The 24640-nt window shown below is 37.8% G+C and overlaps 2 protein-coding genes across 5 annotated transcripts in view; one reads left to right on the top strand and one right to left on the bottom strand.

Annotated features, from left to right (window-relative positions):
• The window catches only part of kcnh5a (potassium voltage-gated channel, subfamily H (eag-related), member 5a), a 105559-nt gene extending 104932 nt beyond the window's left edge, over positions 1 to 627 (bottom strand). The window contains exon 1 of one of the 4 annotated variants that reach the window (XM_065257210.1): positions 336 to 627. In XM_065257210.1, the coding sequence (XP_065113282.1) occupies positions 336 to 408 (73 nt within the window). In that variant the 5' untranslated portion in view covers positions 409 to 627. The remainder of the gene's footprint in view (positions 1 to 335) is intronic. The other 3 variants (XM_065257212.1, XM_065257208.1, XM_065257209.1) reach the window with 3 other exon arrangements.
• An 834-nt stretch (positions 628 to 1461) lies between these two features.
• rhoj (ras homolog family member J) lies at positions 1462 to 23311 on the top strand. The gene is made up of 5 exons (XM_065257207.2): positions 1462 to 2096; positions 12167 to 12225; positions 18726 to 18890; positions 19103 to 19198; positions 20271 to 23311. The coding sequence occupies exons 1-5, from the start codon at positions 1892 to 1894 to the stop codon at positions 20415 to 20417; spliced, it is 672 nt and encodes a 223-aa protein (XP_065113279.1). The 5' UTR covers positions 1462 to 1891; the 3' UTR covers positions 20418 to 23311.
• The last annotated feature ends 1329 nt before the right edge of the window (positions 23312 to 24640 follow it).

The raw sequence follows: 24640 nt of genomic DNA, 5'->3' as shown, positions 1-24640 counted from the left end.
ATGCGATTCGACACTTAAACAGCAATATATAAAACAACATTCCTCTACTGAACATATTTTGTATAAAACAAAGAAATATGAAGAAATATTCATTCATTCTCAAACTGACTCGCTATTAAATCGGTTCCTGGCAGAATAAACCTTTTTGTACAATATAAGCTCAGTTTATAAAGTTTAAAACAAACTCATTATCATTTTTTGACCAAAGCTTGAGAAAATGTAACATCGTAAAAGAAGCGTAAAACACCACGAGGCAATCGTTAAGCTATTTCATTTGGATACACACTTCACCCGTGTGCTTTGTCGTGTACTGCAATCTAAAGAAATCATCTTACCACTTGATCGGCGAACAATGTTTTCCAAAAAAGTGTTTTGTGGTGCCACCAGTCCTCTTTTTCCTCCGTGCATTCTGCGACCGGGCAGCGATGGTCAGGCTCGCGGACTTGCTGGAAGATGGGCGTTAAAGTGATGCAGGCGGGATGGGTATCTATCGGTGGGATGGAGAAGATCATGGTAACGCTGCGCCGTGTCTGACTGGTATGGGTCCTTTGTACCAAGGAGCACTCACACTTCTGCAGGCTCCGTGCTCCCCTTCTCGAATGCGCCTGCGCACTTCTATACTGTAACAAAAAAAACTGACTGGCATAGGAATCTCGAGCTCGATGCCCGGTGCCATGGAGATGACACGCAACAGATGTTACTCAATGCGCGCGACGCAAGAGTTATAATTTTGCTAAAAATAAAAATGATGTTAACGTATGTGCAAAAAGTCAACACTTTATTTTAAGAATGATGTAAATCATAAAGATTATTTACATGCAATGCACAAATAGTAGCGTTTGCATCATCTAAATATTCGTTGATTCGCATAAGTTTTCCTGCAACTTTTTATTTGTTTAACTGGTCATGTAAGTATGACTTTTCATGACTTGTCATGTGAATAAGCGCTCTTTAAAAATAAAGGTGCTAAATGGGTCTAATGCAGCATGCCATATAACTGCAGAACTGTTTCCACCTGGCTTTAGAGGAAAGGTTCTGTGGATGTTGGACAGAGAACCACGCAGTGCGACAATAAAAAAAAGGTTCCCAAAAGGTTCTTAAGGCTGATTGATTCCATAAACAGGTTTTGGAGTTTAACAATCACAGAATATGCTATAGGGTATTGTTGCACAAATGGTTCTTTGTAGTGGAAAAAAGGATGTAAAAAAAATCCTTCTTTAAAAAATATTTTACTATTAGACAAACGTTCGTTGGGGAACAAAAAAATGGTTCTTATGTCATTAAAAGTGTATAAGCTAATTACGTAGACAAAAAGAATGATAAAAGAAAGAAAGAAAGAAAGAAAGAAAGAAAGAAAGAAAGCGATAAAAGTCATTCTTCCCTGCATGCATTTGGAGATATGGATATGTCTTTCCCTCCAGTCTTGACTCATTCTCCCACCCCTCTTGAAGTTTGCCTGGCTGAGCTGAGTGGGCTGTGGACAGAGCCCCTATTGTTCCCAGCCCACTCCTGCCTAATATGGAATTCGCAAGGAAACCAATGATTTCCTGACACTGACGATGCGTGGCCGCGCAGGGGCGAGTGCAAAACGCTGTTTAGAGTACCGAGGGATTAAACCGTGGCTGCAGAAACAGAAAAATGTAAAACAACGGGATGCAAGTTGTAGGAGTTATCGCAAGTTTCCATAAAAGCGCTGTCGATGGCGTCAGGTTGTTTTGGGAGCGAGAGCTAACGCGTGGGTCACCTACTTGACTGATTTGGCTGCGCACGGTTCGACACAATACATACATTGCGTTTTAGGTACGATAACGGGCAAAACTATCGGGAATTTTTCTGCTTTTGTCGACCAGGAGGTTTGGTACCCTTGGTGAATATAGTTTTAGGACTTATCATGCCTACTCTCGGCACAAAAAGTAGGCGAAATGCGGTGGAGATGGTTGAGGATCGCAGCGATACTGAGGATATTGCGGCCAAGAAGATGTTGAAATGTGTCGTGGTTGGTGACGGGGCGGTAGGGAAAACCTGTTTGCTGATGAGTTACGCAAATGATGCTTTTCCAGAGGAATATGTACCGACTGTATTCGACCATTATGCGGGTAAGATGCTTTTCAGCTCATATCAATAAACTGTGATTTGTTTTTATCAAGTGAATGGCTAATCCTCTGTAACACCCCCCACTATAGTGGGTTAAGGGACGGTCCCAAGAATAGCTGTCTGAAAGAGGAGATGTATCTCACTGCCAGAGCGAGGACTGAGGGCCGACAGACCAAAGAGTAGAAAGATAAAAAATACTTTGAAAACGATTTAAATGATAAGACATGCAGGCTGAAGATGTTTTGCGCATCTGTAAGAGCTTGCGGGCATTGCAACCTGTTGATCACGATAACAAATGCAAGTATTGAACTCACTGTATTTACGAGCATGCATCACACCTGTCTTTTTGTGTAGGCTATATCGCTTACAGTATATGCGTTTTCTTTTCTAAGTTGATAAAGGGCTTTAGATAAAAGGGTCTGTGGAATAAATGCATGTAAACATATATAGAGAGAGACTTGTGTAAATGCTTTGGTTTCACTGGGGAAAGCCCCCTCTGCCATAACACATGAATGCATTGCGAATCTTTAAAGGGTCAAGTCTTAATGACACAGTGGAGCTGGTCATTTTCAACATCCTCACTGAATGACTATAAAGCTCTGTGTGAACACCAGGAACACCAAAATAAAGAACCTGCTTAACACAACCATAGTGCAATACTTTGTTCAAGAGTCCCTTTTATACTTTGTCTGTGTTGCTTTTTCTAAACTCCACTGTTTATATTAAAAATGCCCAAGCATTATTTGAGGTTCCTCAATGCTTCACTGTTGGATGCTTTTAAATACCTTTTAAAGTGGACATATCATGAAACTCTGACTTTTTCCATGTTTAAGCTATATGCTATAATTGAGTCCCCAGTGCTTCAATCAACCTAGAAAATGTGAAAAAGATTAACCTAGTTACTTAGTTTTGGTAAACCATTCTCTGAAAGCATGTGAAAAAATCGGTCATAGAAATCTGGCTCCCCTGTGATGTCAGAAGGGGATAATATCGCCCCTTAATCTGAATTATCCAACCAGGACACTGACATTTAGTGCAGAGATCAGCTCATTTAAAAGGAAACACCCAAAATGGCATATTTTTGCATGTTATAATAAATGTAATATATAAATCTGGTATTTTTAGCTAAAACTTCACATACGCACTCTGGGGAGACCAAAGATTTATTGTACATCTTAAAAGTCTAGTGAAATGTCCCCTTTAATATACTCAAGGAATTATTCTGTATATGTAAAGTGTTTCAAAACTTTCTAAAAGTTCCTGCAGACAACTAAAAACTGTTCCCTCCAATGTGGCATCTGCACCCCAATTATTTCATTTTTGATTTGATGTTTTAAATCTCACTAAAAGCCTCTTGGCATATTTTGTTTTATTAGTGTTAGGAGATGCTAATTAATTTTCAGTAGAAAAAGAAAATGGATTAAAGTAGTGGTATTGGCACCCCTTCGTGCCACCCCACCAAAAAAAAGATTTCATGACATAAAACAATTTTAGAAATTGAAATAAACAAAGCATATTAAATGATACAATGTAAGGCGGTTGATTAGTAATATTATTATTCTGAGGTTTAATTACACAATGTATGATGTATTAATTATAAAACATCTTAAAACTGGGGCCCCTGGCACCATCTCGTGCCCCCCAGTTTGAGAACCACTGGATTAGAGTGTTGTGTGCTATAATTTCACTACACAGTTTATTAAAACCTCTCTCCGACTGTATCTATAGATGTGAAATATCAAAAAGTGAGTGATACACATCAAAATTGTTTAAACTGAAAAGAGTGTTTGTACATGTTTAAATTAGAAGCTGAATAGAAAGAGTTTGTGAATAAAACAATCAAACTTTGTCAATATTTTTAACAAAAAGCTCCTATTTCCTCAAATCAAAATACTTTTTACCGATCCCTTAAAGTTTTATTAGCTGATAAGACACAATTTTTTCTAATGAGCCATATAATCTCTTAAGGCGTGTTTATTAAGGCTGTGCCAAAAAGATTGATATTAATAGTAGTTTTTAATTGTATCCTGTGTTGTAATTTTCTCCATCTGGCCAGTGAAGGCTTAGGACACCAATAACTTATTACAATAACTCATTTAAGCCAGGTAGGAAGTAAAACCTTACGAGCTAAACTCTAGGCAGTGGAATGAGATGGAAATATTTTCAGGCAGGCAGTATGAAAACGGCAATTAAATTTGCGTTTCGTTACAACTTGCACTGCAGAAATGAGACACTTCACCTTTAAGAAGATGAAACGGTGGAGGGTCCATAAATATACTTTTATTTGGTTCCTTTATAGTGCACTGGCAAACAGATATGATTTCAAATTTAGAAACACTTAAACACTTTTTGGAGGTGGATAGTCATAATTTTCAGCGCATAAAGTTAAAATATAGGTAGTGCAGTAAAATCCTTAGAATTGAAGAGTGTTGTAACTCTATCATAAACTCTCTCTATCATGACGGGTTTGCAATTAGCAATTATTTTTCAAATGAGTGTTCATCTGACCTACACTGTTGTCTGTCTGGAGTCTAGACAGAGATGTTTTCTAGGATCAGCACTCTGTACACCATTAGGTACATATGCAAAGTCCCACAGAAGTATGTATAGGGTGGGGAGTTAAGGGAGAATAGAGGCAATATTCTTCCAGTACAAACAACAGGGCAGTGAAAACACAGGGCCAGTCAATTGACTGCATTCACATTAGGGGCCCATTACTGTCTTCACACGGATGGGGCCTTGACACAGCATCATAATAAAGTAGTGATTTGTCACACAGTGGCTTCATAGCGAGACTAAAGAGCACAGAGTTCCCATTGTAAACCAGTGAAAGCTCCACTGTGCTAGAATTGATCTTAGAAACTGTCGTTTATTCCAGCAGCTATAGAAATTGTGTGAAAATAAACAGTAAAGATGTGGTTGTTAGATGATTTTTTTTGTGGAAACTTTCAAAAAATGCATTAAATACTGAACTGATCAGGTCTGCTTGACAAATCCAAGGAGCTGGGTTTGTAAAATATTAAAATTGTAATTTGTATACACAATAATAAGTTTTATTTTCTTGTATTCAGGCTACATTGAACAACATTTCAGGTAGTGACTGACACGCATGCAATATTCATTTTCACCAGAACCATTATGACTGCCAGAGCTATTCTGCTGTGCCCGAGGGACTGAGATTTCCGTCCATAAATCCCATTGGATCATGAATTCCCTTGTCCAAAACAAACTGATGACATTCCCACTCCATGACATGGTGCCTGCTAATGCGTTGTGAGATGAATCATTGTCTGGTGACGCTCCCACTAGACCCCTAACAAAATCTGCCAATGTTACTGCCTTGTGGATATGCTTTACAGAGCAATAGGGAACATACACACTTGTATAAATGGCCAAAGCAGATGGAAAGCTATGGGCCACTGCTGTAATCAGGAAGAAGCTATTTACTTTTCAATGATAACATTCATCATGTGGAGCAAAACTTGCTTTTTATAGGATTTGGCCAAGAGATATGGCCAACACTGACCGGATAGTAATGTGTACATTTCTGAATGTCTGATTTATCATTTCCTTCTGTTGTTGTCCTTCTCATGGTTTTAATCTATCATAACGTTTGGAAGAAATATCTCGGCATACTCAAAAAAGCTGGGTTATTTTCAACCACCGGAATTTTCACAATGCCGGAATTGTCCATGACTTTTTATTCGAGGGCGCATGATGCAAAGTTCGTTACAACACGTATATAGCCTGTCATGTGTATGGTTCGTCATTTCAAAATATGTGTTCGACATATCAAGTGAACTTATGTGCATAACGTGTTTTGTCAAAATAAGTGCATGCTGCAGACGCGTCTAAAGGTTTATGATAAAAGTGACGCTCGCGTTTGCCAGATACTCCTATAATCAAAGCGCAATGCGTTAAACGTCTGTGTACACGTACACTGTAAATAATGTGCAGCACAAAGTTAAAACAACTTGGTTTTGCAAGTCAATTCAACCTACTATTTTAAAGGAACAGTATGTAGGATTGTGGCCAAAACTGGTATTGCAATCACAAAACGTGTGGCTAAAACTGGTACTGCAATCACACAGCTGGTGGCCAATATACCAAACGACAACATAAACATCAGTTGAGGGCTGCAACTCCACTTTTTAAATGACAATATCCTGGCCGGACTGCTGTTGTCAGTGATATAAGTATTTGAAATGAAAAGGATTTCTTAATGTCTAGTGACATTTCAGGGCCATTTAATGATTAATTGATATAAATTTCTTACATACTGTTCCTTTAAGTTTTGGCTTATAAAAGTTGACAACTTATAAATTCAAGTTGAAATTGTTGAACTTATATTTTATGTTACTTTAACTTAAAAAATTATGTTGATTTGATAAAAATGCGGCGTATTTTTTACATTGTATAAACTTAGGAAATAAACTATGCTTCTCAAGGCTGTGCATTTGACTGTGCACGTACGTTCGCGTACACATAAAAAACAGACTACATTCTAGGATTTAGCCTTTTTACCTAACACTGGGTTGAAAACAACCCAGCATTTGTTAGAGTGCACTGTTAATAGTTAACTTGTTAACAAAGCAATTATGAGAATTGACATTTTTGTATGCATTACAAAATATGCCATTAAATCAATATAAATAAATAAATATTTACATTTACCATAAACTTGTTTTGCTGAGTGGAAATGCTGTCACGGTTATGCAGTTCACCCCCAGGCAAAAGCCCAATCTTACTATAAGTGCTGTGTAAGGGCCTTAAACACTCTCTTGGCTTCGGAAAATACCAAATTAATCACATTAATGCCTTTTTTGTTGTACACTGCAAAATGTGCATGCGTTTTTCTTATACTCTGCACTCTGGCCGGAACAATGGTGCAAGAACAGGAATCAAATGAAGATAAAACCCAGTTGCTTCATCTGCACTGTGACCCACGAGTGTCTCATAGAAAAAAGACAAGCTTTTAAAATCACATTTCGCTCCAGAACCGCCAAAGACTAAAAATAAAACAATGTAGACCACAGTGGCACTGTGCAAGCTCAAATATAAGTTAGTGGATGTATTCAGCTTTTCTTTCTCTGGTTATAGCTGCTATTGAGTAAGAAAATATGAAGAAACAAGTTTAAGGCCAACATGATGTATTGCAAGCTTTTCTATCTGGGACATTGCACATCTTTTCTCAGGGTTTCGTTAAACAATTATTTTATACCATAAAGTACACTCAACACAAAAAATTGGGGCAAAAAGGGATGAGCCCAGCTGTCAGGTTAAATCCCATCGAAATGTTTATATTTGACCCAACAGTGGGTTAAAACAGCCCAGCACAGGTTAAGTCACATGCTGGTTTCGTCCTTTTTGACTCAATAATGCCCAGCATTATTTAGAGTGTATGCTTGAAGCAACTTATTCATGAATATCAGTCATGTGACCTTTTATGTCATTCCAGTTGCCTGCCACCATCTTGAGTACCTACAGAGTACCAGTAGGCTACTGACAAGCATTGGCTAGCTTGCTATGATTTATGGATTTCTTATCTTTTACTAAAATTTTTGCGAATATGGGAAATGGCTACGAAAGACAACATTTCTCACCTCGACTGTCATGAAAAGAAACGCTACTGTAAAAAAAAAATATCTTGGTTAGGGTGTGATGCCTACTCGATCCCTGATGCGTTCTTCCAGCTGCTGTCCGCTGCTACCGAACTACCACTATTTTTACAACACTAAGAAGGCGCGACACAACATGAAACTTTGCTCAAAGTATCACCTGAATCTCATGAACACGAGCATTGAGAACATTGTTTGTGTGTTTTGAACAACTAACTTTGGCTGTTATGGTGTCCGCTCGCAGTCTTTGCCAACTTAAAGAATCGATTCTCGAATGCAAATGAATCTCATATGAGGCTTCTTTTTCAACTAGAAGGTCACTATTGTTTTTCACCTGCGACAAAACAACCAATTATCCATGCATTTATATGGAACTATGCTTTAGGAGCTATCCATCTTTACTCTCCTCCCTCCTTACATCGCATTCGGAGATCGATACATCTTGACTGGCAAGATGGCGGCAAGCGGACGGCAAAACAACCAAAGTCAATTGTTCAAAACCTTCTTTTTAGTTAACTCTGTGTACACAAAGAATGTTCTCAATGCTTGACTTCACGTGTAGAGACACATGTGATCCTTATGTTGTGTTGATCCTTCTGAGTAATTTTGTTGTTTAATGCTCACAACAAATTGAATGCAAAGCTTCTAGTTCGTTTGTGACCACTTCAGGTACTCAAACTGGCGAAAAACAAGTTTGAGATGTGAGTGACGTCAGCTGATATTGATGAATAGGTTTTCAGAGACGGTCCCTTAGTTGAATGCTTGCATGGTGTTTGTTGATTTGGGTTAACCTTATTCCCCTGCCATGCTGAGTAATCTTTGCCTAGTGTTTATTTTATTGCAATGATTGTACAGATGTGATAGAGCACAGTCAACACATTTATTGCTATATTGAAATGTTATGGGTTTTTGCTTATTGAATAAAGTCTGTCCACAGAATAATAGGTGCCATTTACGGGTACAGTAATAGAAAAACTACAGCAAATGGTCATAATGGTCCCGGAATGGGAAATGTCTGAATTGAAATTGCAGTCTCTTGCTATTACCGTGTGAATATCTACACAATTGGCTGTACTGTTTACATCTCATTGACAGATTTTAGTATAGTGACTGTTGTGGTCTTCTCAAATGTCACAGGCCATCTGTGAAACCCTTGCGTGAAGAATACTGCAAAGAGGCCTGTAGGGGCACATTTCACAACAGCGGACCAAGCTTAAGGTGAGACTGTAAACATTCGGTTCCCCCAGGCCACAGAATAGAGAGGCAGCTGACCAGAAACAACAGCTGAGGGTCTAACAGTGTCACCAAACCTTCTCCACCCACGTGCCCGTTCTTTCTCCCTATGGCAGATGTCATCTGTTTCTCAATCGTTCGCTTCACACCGGCTCAGTATCATTTTAAGAGTTCACCTCACTTAACAGGCAATGTCAGAGAATAAGTAAGGCAGGCGAAGTGTATGCTTGCACACGAAGATTAAACGCTCTGTGTAGATTCCTTATTTAGCCAGGCCCCTGGAGGTGCTGTGTATTGTGCTTGGAAATGGACCTGCTAGGAACAGCTGATACACAGGGACAGACTCACCAACACAATTTCTGGTTCATCCGTATGCTCTACAGGGGAACAACTTCTCAGAACATCTAATCATAACACAGCTTGGCTGTCTTAACCCTTCTTCCAGAAAACTGTGACCCCAGAGGTGCTTGCACATCACACAATGATCCCCGCTCCTTCAAAAGGCTAAGCCCTAAACATCAACTGCTTCATATTTGTCTCTTGTCCCCAGCGTTGAGCACATGATGAGCTTAGTGATCGCTCAAAATGATATGCCTGAATTTTTCAGTTGAATTTTAAAAGTACCCTGCAGCATCTAAAGCTACAAAGTCCCTTTCTAATTGTACTCATAACTTATGAAACAAGTGCTTTGCCCTGACAATTGAAACAATAAAGCGGTGCATAAAGACTGCTATAGGGGTTTGCAGTGTCTTTTGGGGTTCCTTTTAACTCCCCTGGCTGACCTGAACTGTTAAAATTATGTATTCAATATTTCAAGCTGTCGTTTAGAGAATATGTTTCTCCTTCAGGGAACGATAAAAGGGACTTTTTCCTAGATGAAATTCCATTAAAAGATCTCATGAACACACATCTTGTTTTGTTTCACTACAAGAGAAATAAATGGTGACACTGATCAAGTCCCTTAGGTAAGAGTACAGTAGTTTTCCATCAACAGAAATAGTTTTTTTGTGACACTACTGTCTAGAATCGACTACTTATCTTAGACATTATGTAAGTATCTGTGCCAAATGGGGTTATTTCTTTACATTAGATTAAATCACTTTAAAGGTCACTGGTTTTTCTGGCTCAAAATTTACATTACCATATTTTAATTGTCAAATTATAGGAGTGCTGATTTTTTCTAGATTTTTATTGGATTGTGTGAGTTCACACCAGATGTGAGTTCAATAATTTGCGCGAGTAGATTACATAGAAAGTCAATGCAAACACGTGATCACAAGCATCCCCGCGTGGGGTGATATAAATGACGCAATATGGGCGAAAACACACGCTATTTGCCTCAAACGCGCTTCGCCCAAGTTGAAAATATTCAACTCGAGCGGAAAAATTCGCATGACACGAAGTTAAATCCCGCGACTAATCTAGAGCAAGTAATGCGATGCCCTGCGTTTGATGTGTACGTAGCATACCAGAGGCAAGTTCAACAATTTGCGCGAGTTGTTTACATACAAAGTCAATGCAAAGAACCAATCAGACGCGTCCTCGCAATGTGAATGACGCGATATGGACATGACATGAAGTTTAATCCCACGAGTAATCTAAAGTGAGTAACGCGATGCCCCTGGTGTTGGAGAGTTTGTTGCTTCTCATCTCCTTTCAGTAGTGTAGCCATAAATCTATAGATTTGGTTTACAGGAGGGGCATTGGGTACTTCATGTCTGTCATTACTGGTTTTGTTATAAGAACTAAAAGAAGCTGGGGGGTTATCATCTATTGAATAAAATCCCAGGATTTACCTGAGCCAAGGAATGTGCACATCAGTATTCCAGGCAATCATGGAGCCCAGGGTGTCTTGAAAAAGCTGAACCATCTAATTTTAGTTTTGCAGTTATGGGTCTGTTTTGATCCAATCTTGAATCTTTTCTATAAACGGTTTCATCGAACGCACGTGATACACGTCTGGATCCAAACTTTACTTCCGGTTTCGTTTTTTTAATAGTCTGACTAGTTGCTAAACTGATCTCTTGAACAAATGCCTCGTCGAAAATAACAAATGTTTTGGTTTCCTAGGTAATCTATGGGTTGTTGTTTTTTTTGCGTGTTATATAAATAAACTATGTTTAAAGTACTTTGTGGTTATTTATTATTAGCGGAGTTTTCCGGAAGTTACGTGCGGACCGCGACAGCCGCTTGTTAATGTTGTTACAATATTTTCTTTTAACTTGCAAATATTTTAATCTTCACAGTAGGTGAGAACATGGCACAACCTAACGCTTATTGGCACTATTACAAAAAAATTAACACACATCTTTACTGGGTTGATCTTTTTCACATTTTCTAGGTTGACAGAAGCACTGTGGACCCAATTATAGCACTTAAACATGGAAAAAGTCAGATTTTCATCATATGTCCCCTTTATAAATAAACTTGTACTTCTGTTCTCTTGGGGCGATCATTCTTAGATGACGTTAGTCAGGCGGCTCGGGGTAGAAGCATCCATTTCTTAATGAAACTCATACTTTTTTATATCCAATCAAAATACAGTGGAAAACACAAGCCATGCCCACTATTATCCTAACGTGATATTCTGTTCTTAAATACGTCACAACACTGAAGTCGATCGCAAGCTGCAACTTTCAGTTCATGGGGACTTTAAAGACACTTGCTCTCCTTTTATCTCTATTTTCATTTTATTCATCTCTATCCCCTCTCACACACACATATTCAAAGTACATCAGCTTTATCAAACCACTAAGTACTTAGAGCAGGAGTGCTTGAGAACACAATAGACCTAAAGTATCTGCTTGAGTTTTTTTAATAACTCAATGAAATTCATTTAGTCCAGCTGTTATTCTGTTATCCTCAGCAGAGCCTCCTTTATTGGGTGTCGTTTGATGATAAAATACCAGCTTGTTTGGGTTTTTTCTGAGTTGTGTCAACACGACTATTTTCTCACTCTCATCACCCACCACGCAGAATGAAACATTATACACGCCCTCTTTTCCAAAACTCATCACCCCTTGCTGTTGACAGCTGTGCTGGTCCACATCAACCTCGGTTCCCACCCAACTAAACAGCAGGTCCAGAACGCAAAGGACATGATAGAGCTTTGATACAACACTGAACTGAGCACATCCTTTTCAACATTATAGTATATGTGCTTTGGACTTCTGCTTTGCATTATTATTTAATGAAACAAACTGTCTTTTCTGTTTCCCTAGTAAATGTTATGGTATCTGGGAGACAGCACTTGCTTGGATTGTACGATACTGCTGGACAGGTAAGTTGTTCTTGTTTTTTCAGAGCCCTGTATAGTACAAATACCCTAACAATTCAACACCATATAGGTAAACATCGTTCACATAACAATTAAAACCTCAGTATTTGACTGTCTATACTTAAACGTGTCTAAATACATTGGTATCAAACACACACATTGGAAATAGGACCATTTCACAGACACAGAAATGTTGGGTATTAAAGTAAAAAATAATTCATAATTTAATTTTAAGAAAGAAACTTCTATAATAGTACTATCAAGACACATTAAATCACTTAAAGGCAGGATAGGCAGGAATTATCTAAAAAACTGTTTTACAAATTTGTTTAAACTGTCTTTATATACAAATACATAATTAAAATGTAAGTACTCTGAAAAAGAGAGTATAAAACTCGAGTGTCTGTAGACCTTTCACGGCTGTTTTAAACACAGTTAATTATTTCCATTCGGGACGAAAACAAATGATTGGCTTGCGCGACTATCACTCTCTCTCGCGACCATGGCACACCCCTGTTGCTATGGGATCTGCCCACACATGCGCACACCTGATTGATTTGAACGTGCACGAGGCACTCTAGGAAGAGCAAAAGTATGGCAGAGAAAGTGCATTCAGAACTCAAAGTACCTGCATATGCAGTCAGCGAAGGCAAACAAATGAATAAACAAAGCAATCAAACAAGAGTAAATATCGCGTGGCTTTTCCTTGAGTCGACAATGCGGTAGCGGTATTGTCTCCGGAGTGTAGTCCTCATCAGAGTCAACAATGCTTTCATCACGGAAACTCTTCCATGCAAAACACTGGCTTAATAGTGAGTACTAAAAGCCATCTTTGTTTATATTCATAGTGATAAAGTTAGGTGTTTTATTACATGTGATTGTGACATGATGTTACTATATGCACCGTGCTCCTTCCTCTCTGCTCATCTGAGGTAAATGCTGCTCCCAGTGCGTTCATGTGTTTTGGGGGCGTGGCTTTAGAAGAAACCCAGAAGGGAGGGGGTGGAGTGAATGGAAAAATGAGCTGTGACTTCGTGAGAAGTCTACAGACACTCGATTTTTATACTCTCTTTTTCAGAGTACTTACATTTGACTTATGTATTGGTATATAAAGACAGTTTAAACAAATTTGTAAAAAAGTTTTTTTAGATAATTCCTGCCTATCCTGCCTTTAAGTGTTAAGATCTCAAGTTTAATAGCGTAATTTATAACCAGTTTTGAATAATATTGTAAATTAAGCTGCAAGCTGTTAAATTAAAACAAAGGTTGTGTTTTATGCCAGCCAGCCAACTATTATAATTTTGGTTTTGGTCTCATGGCAGCAAAACTTCAGGTGCAGCTCACAAGACTATTGAGCTATAGCCTAAAGAGATGAGATCTGAAAATTAAAAATCAGTGAAACTACCACCAGATTTAATTTAAATGAGTCTTAAGGCATTTTCTGCCCTTTTACTATACCACTTGAACCATCCTAATTGTTAGAGATATTTTAAAACTTGGAATCATGTATATTGCAGCAAATTATTATGTCAAAAACATTTGATTTTTTTATGATGCGTCTTATATGACCACTTCCTTTTTCCACTTACATTTTCACGATTGCTTTTACAATGATCTAATAGTTTTAGAAAATGGGGGTTATGGTCATTTTGTCTGTTTTGTATATCTGAATTTTTAAGGCCGGTACAGACGAAGCCAATGGTCGGCATTCTGGCAGGATTTGAGCGTCATCCAAGGGTCAAGCTTTCAATCTCTTTGATGAAGCCAATCCTGAAGTGACTTAAACTGCAATTCATTGACTGGCGCTAGAGGTCAATTCCCATAGACCACCATGTTAAAATGGCCAACTTTACAGCAGAAAAAATATGTTTACAGCCTGGTAAAAAAAGGATTCAGGGCTATATAGCTATTTTGCCCTTCATGACAACTCTGAGGCGGTTGAATTTTTGTGTAACTGAATTAATTTTTAATTATCAATTTAAATTAAATTAAGCCTTAAAGTTCTGCATAATTAAGGGTCTGGCCACTTGAGTGACGGGTAAACTGACACTGCTGTCTCTAGCGTTGTGTGGTTTTAGCAACCAGTCACCTCAGCTTCCCCCAAGTCCCACCTCTACCCATTTTAGGTTATCTGCAAGTATGTGCACCTTGAGCAGTGATGTGTGGCCAAAATGTTGACGGTAGGCTCCGCAAACTCTTGGCTTATAAAAAGCTCTTCACAAACTTGGAGTCAGATCATTCAGATTGGCTGTTCGGCATAGCCAATCAGTGCACAAAAAGAAAAACAAACTATGAAGTCAAGAGAGAACGCACAGAACGCTAATCTTATTTTTTGCATCTTCATCCAAATACGTGTATATTTTTAAAAGATATGGGCCATAAGACATTACAGATACTGTATATTACAAACCTCTTTGTGATAAACAAGATTTGCGTGCAACTGATAAGTAAGTGCTGCTCTGTTTATGTTTTGTATTTCCCCATTTTCTTCTTCTTCTTTCTTTATTTCTTAACGCCATTCCAGCATCTATTTATGAACACCAACTACTACCACCTTCTAGTATGGAAAGTTATCTCATCTTACGCAGGTGTAGAATGGATGTGCTTGTGCTACTTGGCTTTTATCAGCTTTGAACCCAGAGATGTAGCTTGGTGTGTCCCTACCTTTATTGTTCTATTTACAGAGAGCCTAATCTAAATATTTTACAGAGTGATTAATTCATACAAAACCAAAAATGAAGCCACATCCCTAAACACAAAGTCACGAGGTAAAAGAAGTTAGAAGAAAACTTAGGTTGTATGATTTTATAATTATTAGCCACCTTGTAAAATAGTTTTGAGTCGCTGTGTGATTGTGTTGGTACAGCCATAGTTGGGGATATTTTGCCGTTGCTTCACATCACTCAGCTTATTTCTTTAAAAATAGTCTCTTGAAAGCAACTTGACACAAATTGCTGATGAATTAGACAGCAAGGTGTGTCTTAAAATAATACATATATTGAATTTTAATCTTTTTGAAAGGTGTACAGTTGTCACACAATTATAGTTTATGATGGTCACTGTAGTTTTTATATTAGTGTTATATTGTTTAATTTAGGTAAGCTTGCCCTTATAAAATACCCTTCATCAAATTTGACAACAGTCATTAATAACCCAAGGGTATGGCATACACTCAGTAAAATATCTTTTCGAACAGTGCATACATCTGAATAAATAGGGACATAATAAATGAAAAAATATTTAGTGTATGTCAAAACATGCATATGTACATAAGGGGAATAGTATTATGTGCATATTTTACAATAGATGTTCAAGGTAATGCCCTAGGTAGGAGAAAATAGCTAAAGGGTACAAAATTGCATATACATAAATAAATATACATATTTACCCACAGTGCACTGGGGTTGGACTTAGGGGTCAGATCTTGAATTATGCTGATGCAAATCTGTGTTAATTGACAGTGCTGGTTTAACAACAGTGCTGGTAATAGTTTCAACAAGAACTTTTGCCTAAAGTAATAATAAACTAAGCAAAACTGTGAACATTAGCATTCAGATTGATATAATTACATAAATGCTTCTTTAAGCCCCCCTGTAGTCGATCACTTTATCATCTTTATTGAGTCATAGCATCATAATAGCAAAAAGTTTTTTCTGTGAAAGTTATTTTTAATGATTTAAAACAGCTTAAATGTAACTCTACACCCTTTCCTCATTAAGTATATGCAGATCTCAAAATACTTTCGCTTAATCCCCTATTCAGAAATAATTGTTTGTTGGCAGAATTCATTAAAGAGTCTGATAAAAATGCTCCTTTACAAGAAAACATGTCAGACACATTTAGAGGGTTTTGCATCTGAGCCCTATAATTGAACAGACTGCTCTGCACATTGTCGTGTAATTTACCACATAAGTAAGCAGTTCACTAATGCAGAGGAGCATCTTTGTGAGGTCTGGACCTTCTCGTCTATTGATCACTGACTGTCAGATCAATGGCACTCCAAAATAACTGACTTTTACAGGATGCTGCAAAGCTGTCATTCAGTGCTAAAACATTAAAGGCCTAATGTAAAAATATACATCTTCAGTGTTTTACAGAATAGAGTCATGAATATTAATGACATTCTTCTTGTTTAGTTTTATTAGAATATTATACAAGTAATACAAATCATTCAAATTTTTTTACTTTGTGCTTTAAAGCAACACCAAAGAGTTTTTTTTACCTTAAAATAACGCTTCCAAAACAGTTTCAGTCGTTCATCCACTCTAAACAGGGTGAACAGCACTTTCACATTCGCTTTGCAGCCCTCTATCGACCAAAACCGCACTAAAGAAGTTTCCAAACGTCGGGTAGTGGTCCTGTAGTCCGAGTGAATACTACAAAAACTTGCTTTACGGCAGACCTACAATCCAATCAGAGCCAGCTATGCCTCAGTATTTATGACAGTGGTAATGAACAATTACGCTTCTAACCTGTAGGGGGAGCAAAGAGCCAGAGTTCTTTAGTGTTGCTTTAACTCACCCAAATGGCCAATTTTAAATATTTGGCTATTGATATCATCTTCCTGCAGGGGCTTTAATAATTATATAACTTAACTGGTAGTGCCTGTCACTCACAATGTTTAGATCATAAATGTAATTCTCAGGGAACAGAAAAACTGATCAAATACATGCCTTAAAGGGATAGTTCACCCAAAATTGTAAATTATGTTATCATTTAGTCAACCTCATGTTGTTTCTGTATTCTGAACACTTTATTCTGATATTTTGCTAAATGATGTCAAGATTATTACAGCGCTTGATGGATGATGTGTCTAAAGCGTGGCCTACAGCCAATCACAGTGGCCGCAACACATCCTCTGTTCTCCAGTCTTGAATAAACATAATTGGCTGGCTCTGCACTAGGTTATTTGAATAAGGCGTTCTGATTGTGTGATGCCAGTGTTGTCAAAAAGTTTAAAAAAATTAACTTCTGCCGAGAGCAATGGCATAGACGTGACGCCGACGGATCCACAATTCAGTTCGGCAATGCATGACGTCACCCATTCACAGTAAATAAGAACCGTTAACGCTGACGCCCTGTGTGAATGTACTGTAAGTTTCAAGAGTTCACCCTTATATCTAATCTGATTGCGAAAGTAAGCATATTTTGGTGTGCTGTCCTGGGGGAGGGCTCTGGATCCGGAGTGAAGCTCGAACTCTGAATCCGGGGTATGGCCCAAACTCGGAGAACTCTTTTATCTCTAAGTGGGATAAAAACAGATTAGATTGGGGAGTTGGGATGGTGGAAGGTTGTCGGAAAACGATCTCAGGACTGATTTAGGCTGTGTCCAAAAACTTAGGCAGCGTCCAAAAACTTAGGCAGCTGACTTATTGCCTCGCCGCCTCATGAGGCAATGACTTCGGAGGCATGAAGGCAGCTGAGAGAAACACTTTCGAACACAATTCAAAGGCAGCGTCTTTCAAATATAAACAGAAAGCGCCTTTGTGATAACTAATCACATATTTGAAAACTACAATACTATTTTCTCGCTAGAAATGCATTCAAAAGGTGTAAAAAGTGAAAATATAAATTTATTTACACTAAATTTGTGCTCCAGCCGCTTTCTTGGCCGCCAACTCGATCAGGGTCGACCAATCACATTCCCCATGCGTGCACACGCATATAATTGAGTGACAAGATCTCAGGAGTCAGGAAGTAAACCTAAGGTCTTTACATTAGATTCGGACATGCCTTGATGTCTTCCTGCCTTGGAATGCTGCCGTAGAAGGCAGCAATTTAGTTTTAGGACGCAGCCGAAGGTAGGATGCATGTATATGAAGTGCTTAGGCTGATGAGATGCACCTGTGCCGAATTAGTTAATTATCTGTTGTTCTCCTCCCGAACCTTGTAAATAAAACATCATAAATGAGGACAGAATTTTAATTTTTGGGTGAACTATCTCTTTAAATGCAACTCATTGTGGATAAAAGCATCTGCAAAATGCATTAATGTCAACTTACATGCGGTGATTTAGTCGAATCTATTTATTCATTTTATCTAATCATTTAATCATTTTATCGAATCATTTAACCTTTAACTTCGTTGTCTGATCATTTTTATCATATTTTGTTAATACACGTTTCTCTGAAATTGGTGAAATGTGCCATGTGGTCATATATATTTGTGTAAGGTCTACTAAACTGTGACTGTTGTCCCTGGCAACCCATTTCCTGCATTCTGTTAGTTTCATGTCTCTTGTACGGCTTCATAGCCTTTTCTTTTCACAAAATAAAAATTTCATACCCCGTTAATTATTTAGAGTATATCTGTGTTATAAGCAAGATAATGTCATTTTTGCAAAACAAACTGCTTTGTGGTGGGGTCCTGAGTTTATTTATTTATAATGACCAACTGTACATTATTACTTACTTAATCCAGTATCTATTTTAATTGTCTGAATATTGAATTCAATGAGAAGCTGCAGAGCTGCCCTTTATTTTCTAATTGTTATTTGTTTACAGGAGGATTACAATCAGCTGCGGCCCCTTTCCTACCCCAACACTGATGTCTTTCTCATCTGCTTCTCCGTCGTGAATCCGGCTTCCTATCACAATGTGCAGGAGGAATGGGTACCTGAGCTGAAATCCTGCATGCCTCACGTACCCTACATCCTCATAGGAACACAGGTGCAGGACATATAACTCCCATAAAAGTTTCTAGTTCATACAGTAATCCTGTGTTTCCTGTGAACAAAACAATACAAATAAATTAGATTAAATGAGTTGGTGAGTAGAAACAAAAATGGTAGTAGATATTAACTGGAATAACAAAGTGGAACTTTTTGCAATTAATATATCAAATTGTTTTTTTTCTTGAACTTTGTTTCTCTCTCATTCAGATTGACCTGCGTGATGACCCAAAGACACTGGCCCGACTGCTTCAGATGAAGGAGAAGCCACTAAGCTATGAGCAGGGCCTTAAGCTGGCCAAAGAGGTGATGTTGATACATTTGATGGATTAGTTTTTAAGAATTTTTTTGTAGATCTGAAGAGTTTCGTTGCAAAACGAGATAACTCTGTTTTTAAAATTTTTGTCAAAACATGTTTATTATTATGTTATCATGTTATTATTTTGTTTTATGGTGCTACTTAGCTGTATTTTTTAAGTTATGAAGGTTTAAATCAAAACAAACCAACTGCAGTTGAATTGATATTAATCCGAATGCACAACCAAAAAAACGAGATTTCTGAAAAAAAAAAAAAACGGAGTTATCTCGTTTTGGAACCAAACTCTTCATCTGTTTTTGTAGCTCATAAAGGACAAAATCTCTAAAATAATTTGGGGGTTTACATTGAATTTTTAGGTCCACTTTGTTCAGTGCTTATTAACTCTTTCCCCGCCATTGATGAGTTATCTCATCAATTAAGAGAAAACATTTGCATAAAAAAAAACTTGTTTCTTACTAAGCACTTACCCAATTTATGAAAAAAAAAAGGAGCCAACTCGTAACTTACTAATTTTAAACTTTATGTATGTTTTGATAATCGTTCTGAATCTGATTTTAAACAAAATAATGAAATTATTTAAGCTTTTTGCTAAAAAAAATATTTTTACCCCTGGAGAACCCAAGAACCCTTTTTAGCAGGAATAAATATTGGCCAAATTTGACCTGTGGTTTCTCCAGGGTTAAAGAAAAATACCCATATTTAAAAGTTTATAAGCAATTAAAAATATAGAAAGGATGAAAGTTTTTTTTACCATTTTGTTTGTTTGTTTCTTGTTTGTTTGAAAGCAGAGGGTCTGTTCTTTCATTTGATATATTCGTATGTTTATATATTTTTAGAAGAATCTTTTTTGGAAGAGATTTTGTGAAACTTTTGTGAAAATCACAAAAAATGCTGACGGGCAACCTCTAAAAATTTTTTTGCCGTGGAATGAGTTAAGTGTATAAAAGAGCACTGTATACAAACTGAACACACGGCTATCTGAAATAGATCTGCTTTGAGTAAACTATATAAGATAGCCATAACTATATATTACATTTATTATTTATTCTAATTCCACAGATTGGAGCCCAGTGCTATCTTGAGTGCTCAGCATTGACTCAAAAAGGACTAAAGACAGTTTTCGATGAGGCCATTTTGACTATCTTCAGCCCCAAGAAGCAGAAAAGGGGCTGCAGAGCCTGTTGGAGTTGCTGTGCTATCGTGTGAGGACAGATATCTCCAACTGTGAACGCCCACGCCTCCTATAAAGCTTTGTCTACATCACAGACCCAAGCCTCCAAAACCGCCTCCAGTCTGATGCACATCCTTCCTATCTCCATCGGCTTGTTGTCTCTCAAGACAATGAGCGGTCTTGCCCTCAGTATGTGTGTCTAATAGAGAGTTTCTCTCACAATTGTTGAAGTTACTGACAATAGAAGTGCCTTAATCCGCATCCAGCGTGCACACTCTTCTCGAACCAAAGATTTCTCACTTACTGCTAGTCACTGACGTGCAGCGACGTCTTCAATCTCCAATCAAAAAAGAAAGCGGCAGATACTTCTCCGGGCCATTGGATTTTTTTTAACAGACTACATTATATGGTTTCGCAAAGCTTATAAAAAATGAAAATCCATTCCTTCGTAAAGACGGCTTCTCTCAGTCACCTCAAATCAATACTGCGCTCTTTCTGCAGTCGATGCTTCAGCAGTTTGAGCTAGTTAATAAGGGAAATTCTCTGGAGGCTTGCCAACTCATCAATAAAGAGAGAGATGTTACAGAGACCAGATAGAGAGAGAGAGAAAGAGAGAGAGAGAGAAGTGTGTCTTTACCATGATTTATTAGTCTTGTGGGTCAAAATTAGCATACCCCATGTTAACACTTCCAATAAACAGCTCCATAACTACACATCTAGAAACAACAATCAAATACTCTACACTAAAGCCCTATTCGCACGGGATTACTAAAACCTGGTGACCTCTAGTGATTTGTAATAATTGCGGAGCTTGTCTGTGATCTTAATCCTGGCCAATTTGTAAAGTAATTCCCCCGCAAATGCTCGCACTGCAGCATATACAGAGACACATTCCTCCTTCTTATATCTTTCCTTGTGAAACTTAAGGGAATTCGTTATATGTATTTCTGTTTTAAACGTCTAATCAGTCTCTTCTCTTCCATGTTTGATGAATAATATTTTAGAATGTGCAGAACTGTCATTATTTGAGACTTCCGAGTTTAGGCGGAGCTGTCAGCCCCGACATTGCAGAACAGTTTCTAAAATAGAATCCACTGACACTCGACAATCAAGGTAAAGGAACATTTTACCACGTGTTGCTACGTGTATATGACTAGATGTTACGCAAATATCTGATAAGTCAAAGGCTTTGCTTATTTCGTGCCACACGAAACTCGGAGGGGGGTTATTTCAAAATCTAACAAGGTCCGCAGATAATACTAATCCTGTGCGAATAGTACTTAATACTGAAATAAGTGACAAATATGTGCGTGCTGTGCCACATGAATTATTTGGGTTTCTTTGGGTTTTCAATAATGCAAGGCCCTGAAGGAAATCACTTGACACACAATTTTCTGTCCCTGTATTTGAAGTTTTACCATCTTGAAGAGCTGATCATGGATTATAAACTATGATTTGCTACTTGCTAGTAGGTTTCAAGGAAAGACAGACATCATTTCATTTTATTGAGCATTTGATTGAACATAAATCTGTGTAGAGCAACCTGTCACCAATGTCTTAACCCCAATTTATACTTCTGCACCGAGTGTACGCCGTAGTCTATGTATAAATGTGTACTCTATGTCATAGCCTGAAACACATCCCAAAAAATGTAACAACACATTGATTCTATGCGGACCGCTAGCACCGTGATTGGTTGATTACATTTTTTGCGTGTCAGGCATGCATATGTGTAGCAGTGGCGGGCTGTGACTTTTCTTTTGGGAGGCACGAATGCAAAGTTCGTCAAAACATGCATGTTGCTCATTATGTGTGGCTTGTCATGTCAACATAAGTGTTTGCCGCGTCATGTAAACCTGTGCATCACGCATTATGTCAAAATGTGCTTCTGCAGATACGTCGAACGGGTTTATGATAAAAGAGACGCTTGTGTTTGCTAGATACTCGCTTAATCTCATGTGTAATCAGAGTTAAGTGTTAAAGGAACACTCCACATTTTTTTGAAAATATGCTCATTTTCCAGCTCCCCTAGAGTTACACATTTAATTTTTACCGTTGTGGAATCCATTCAGCCAATCTCCGGGTCTGGAGGTACCACTTTTAGCATAGCTTAGCATAATCCATTGAATCTGATTAGACCATTAGCATCGTGCTAAAAAATAACCAAAGAGTTTCAATATTTTTCCTATTTAAAATCTTCTGTAGTTACATCGTGTACTAAGACGACGGAAAATTAAAAGTTGTGATTTTCTAGGCAAAAACCCAAAGAAACCCATGTTGCGCATCAAAGTCCTTGATTATTACACAAGAATGAGAGTATAGTTCCTAGTGCCACATCAGCCTAGAAAATCACAACTTTTAATTTTTTGTCGGTCTTAGTACACAATGTAACTACAGAAGAGACAAGTTTAAAATAGGAAAAATATCAAAACTCTTTGGCTATTTTTCAGCGCGATGCTAATGGTCTAATCAGATTCAATGGATTATGCTAAGCTATGCTAAAAGTGATACCGCCAGACCCAGAGATCAGCTGAATGGACTCCAAAACTGTAAAAATCAAATATTTAACTGTAGAGGGGCTGGAAAATGAGCATATTTTGAGTGTCTCTTTAAGTGAGTGTTTTGCTAGTATTTCATATTTTATGAATGCGAGTGTCTTTTTTATCCTAAACCCTGTCGATATCCGATGCACAAGTGTACATGACGCACAGAACACATTTTTGATATGACAAGCCACACACGACACGGCAAACACATATTTTGCATTCCTGCCTTCCCAGAAAAAAAGTCATTACACGCCACTGATGCATAGGCTATGTCGTACACTCAACGCAGAAGTATAAATTTAACTATTTTCCCAGGAGATAAAGTAAATTTAAATGCTACAAGTACAAGGAATACACTAGCATACAGATGTCAAACTGACAAACCCCCCTTTTTTTTTTTTTTTTTTTTTTTTTTATTATTCTTTTTTTGGGCCATTTTGCCTTTATTGATAGACAGTAGATTTTTAGAGAGGACAGGAAAGTAGAGGGTGGAGAGAGTAACCCCCTTTTTTAATCACTTATTTGAAAGCCATTAGATCTTCATCTTTGTAGAACGTAGGTGTACAAATGATTGTGCCATAATTGGAATATTTATCTTGATCATTTAAATGATAGAGCCTGCATTTTATGGTAATGTCTTCTGAAATGCATCTGCCTACACACATTTTTAAATAATGCTCTCATTTCCGACTTTTAAGAATAAGCCAGCTCTGCTGACAAAAAAACCCCCATATTGTTCATTATTTCAGCTGAAGTAGTCATGGGTTTACAGAGCACCAGCCCTATACACTGTTTAACTGTTCTGTTTTGCCTCTAGCTAAAGCCACCCCCATGTTATCCCCTTTAAAGAACACGAATGGCTTTGTTCTGCAGGCTTGCCGGCCCGTTGTGATCCTTCACTCTAACAAGTCCTTTACTTTGCAAGTATCTTGTTATGCCCTAACTGTGTGCTCATTTTTTACATGTTTACTGGTTCCCTACTGTATTTTTATACAGCGTGTCAAGCGGTATGGACATTATTATGTGAAGCCCTTACCGTTTTGTAGAGTGACATGACAGTATGTAATTAATGACGGATTGTACTTTCTCAGGTTGTGCTTTGAGCAGCAACAGGTGAAGATCTGAGGAGCTTTTAGGATAACAACCATCTGCCAAAGAACTTTTGCCAAATATTTTGCAGGTCTCCACATCATCACATTCACCAATTTTCAGTGAGATGTTCTCAGGTGACCTCAACAATAGACACCACGACTGGTACCTGATTTTCATGTTAGTTCCTTAGTTAGACCTCAGGGACTTCATTTTAGAGCACACTAGGTGCTAGTGACCTTCCATTGAGTGAGGAATTAAACTTGCTCTATGGAGAGAACGGATGAGCCTTCGTTCACTTGCCTTGGATGTAGCATAGAGTTTGTTTCTTTACTTAGTTTAAAGTGCACTTAATGACACTGTGCCTTGCATTGTCCTATGCAATTGTTTATATACTGTAATCCCAAATAGAAGATCAGTGTTTGGCCAATGGTCACAAGAACTGTAACTTGAACTGAACTGTAAATGTATTTAAGATTTTGAGTATTAGTTTTTCTTTCAATTTCAGTTGGTTTATATGCTGCAGAAATGTGACAGCTTTCTGTGCCAAACGTAAAATTTTGTGTAAATGTATATGGAGTGATTAAAGCTTGTGATCAAATTTAAATTTAAGTTTCTTTATT

This window comes from Paramisgurnus dabryanus, chromosome 12, assembly GCF_030506205.2.
Source record: "Paramisgurnus dabryanus chromosome 12, PD_genome_1.1, whole genome shotgun sequence".
Lineage (NCBI taxonomy): Eukaryota > Metazoa > Chordata > Actinopteri > Cypriniformes > Cobitidae > Paramisgurnus > Paramisgurnus dabryanus.
The sequence above is the reverse complement of the archived record's forward strand: the minus strand, read 5'-3'. Positions and strand labels throughout refer to the sequence as shown.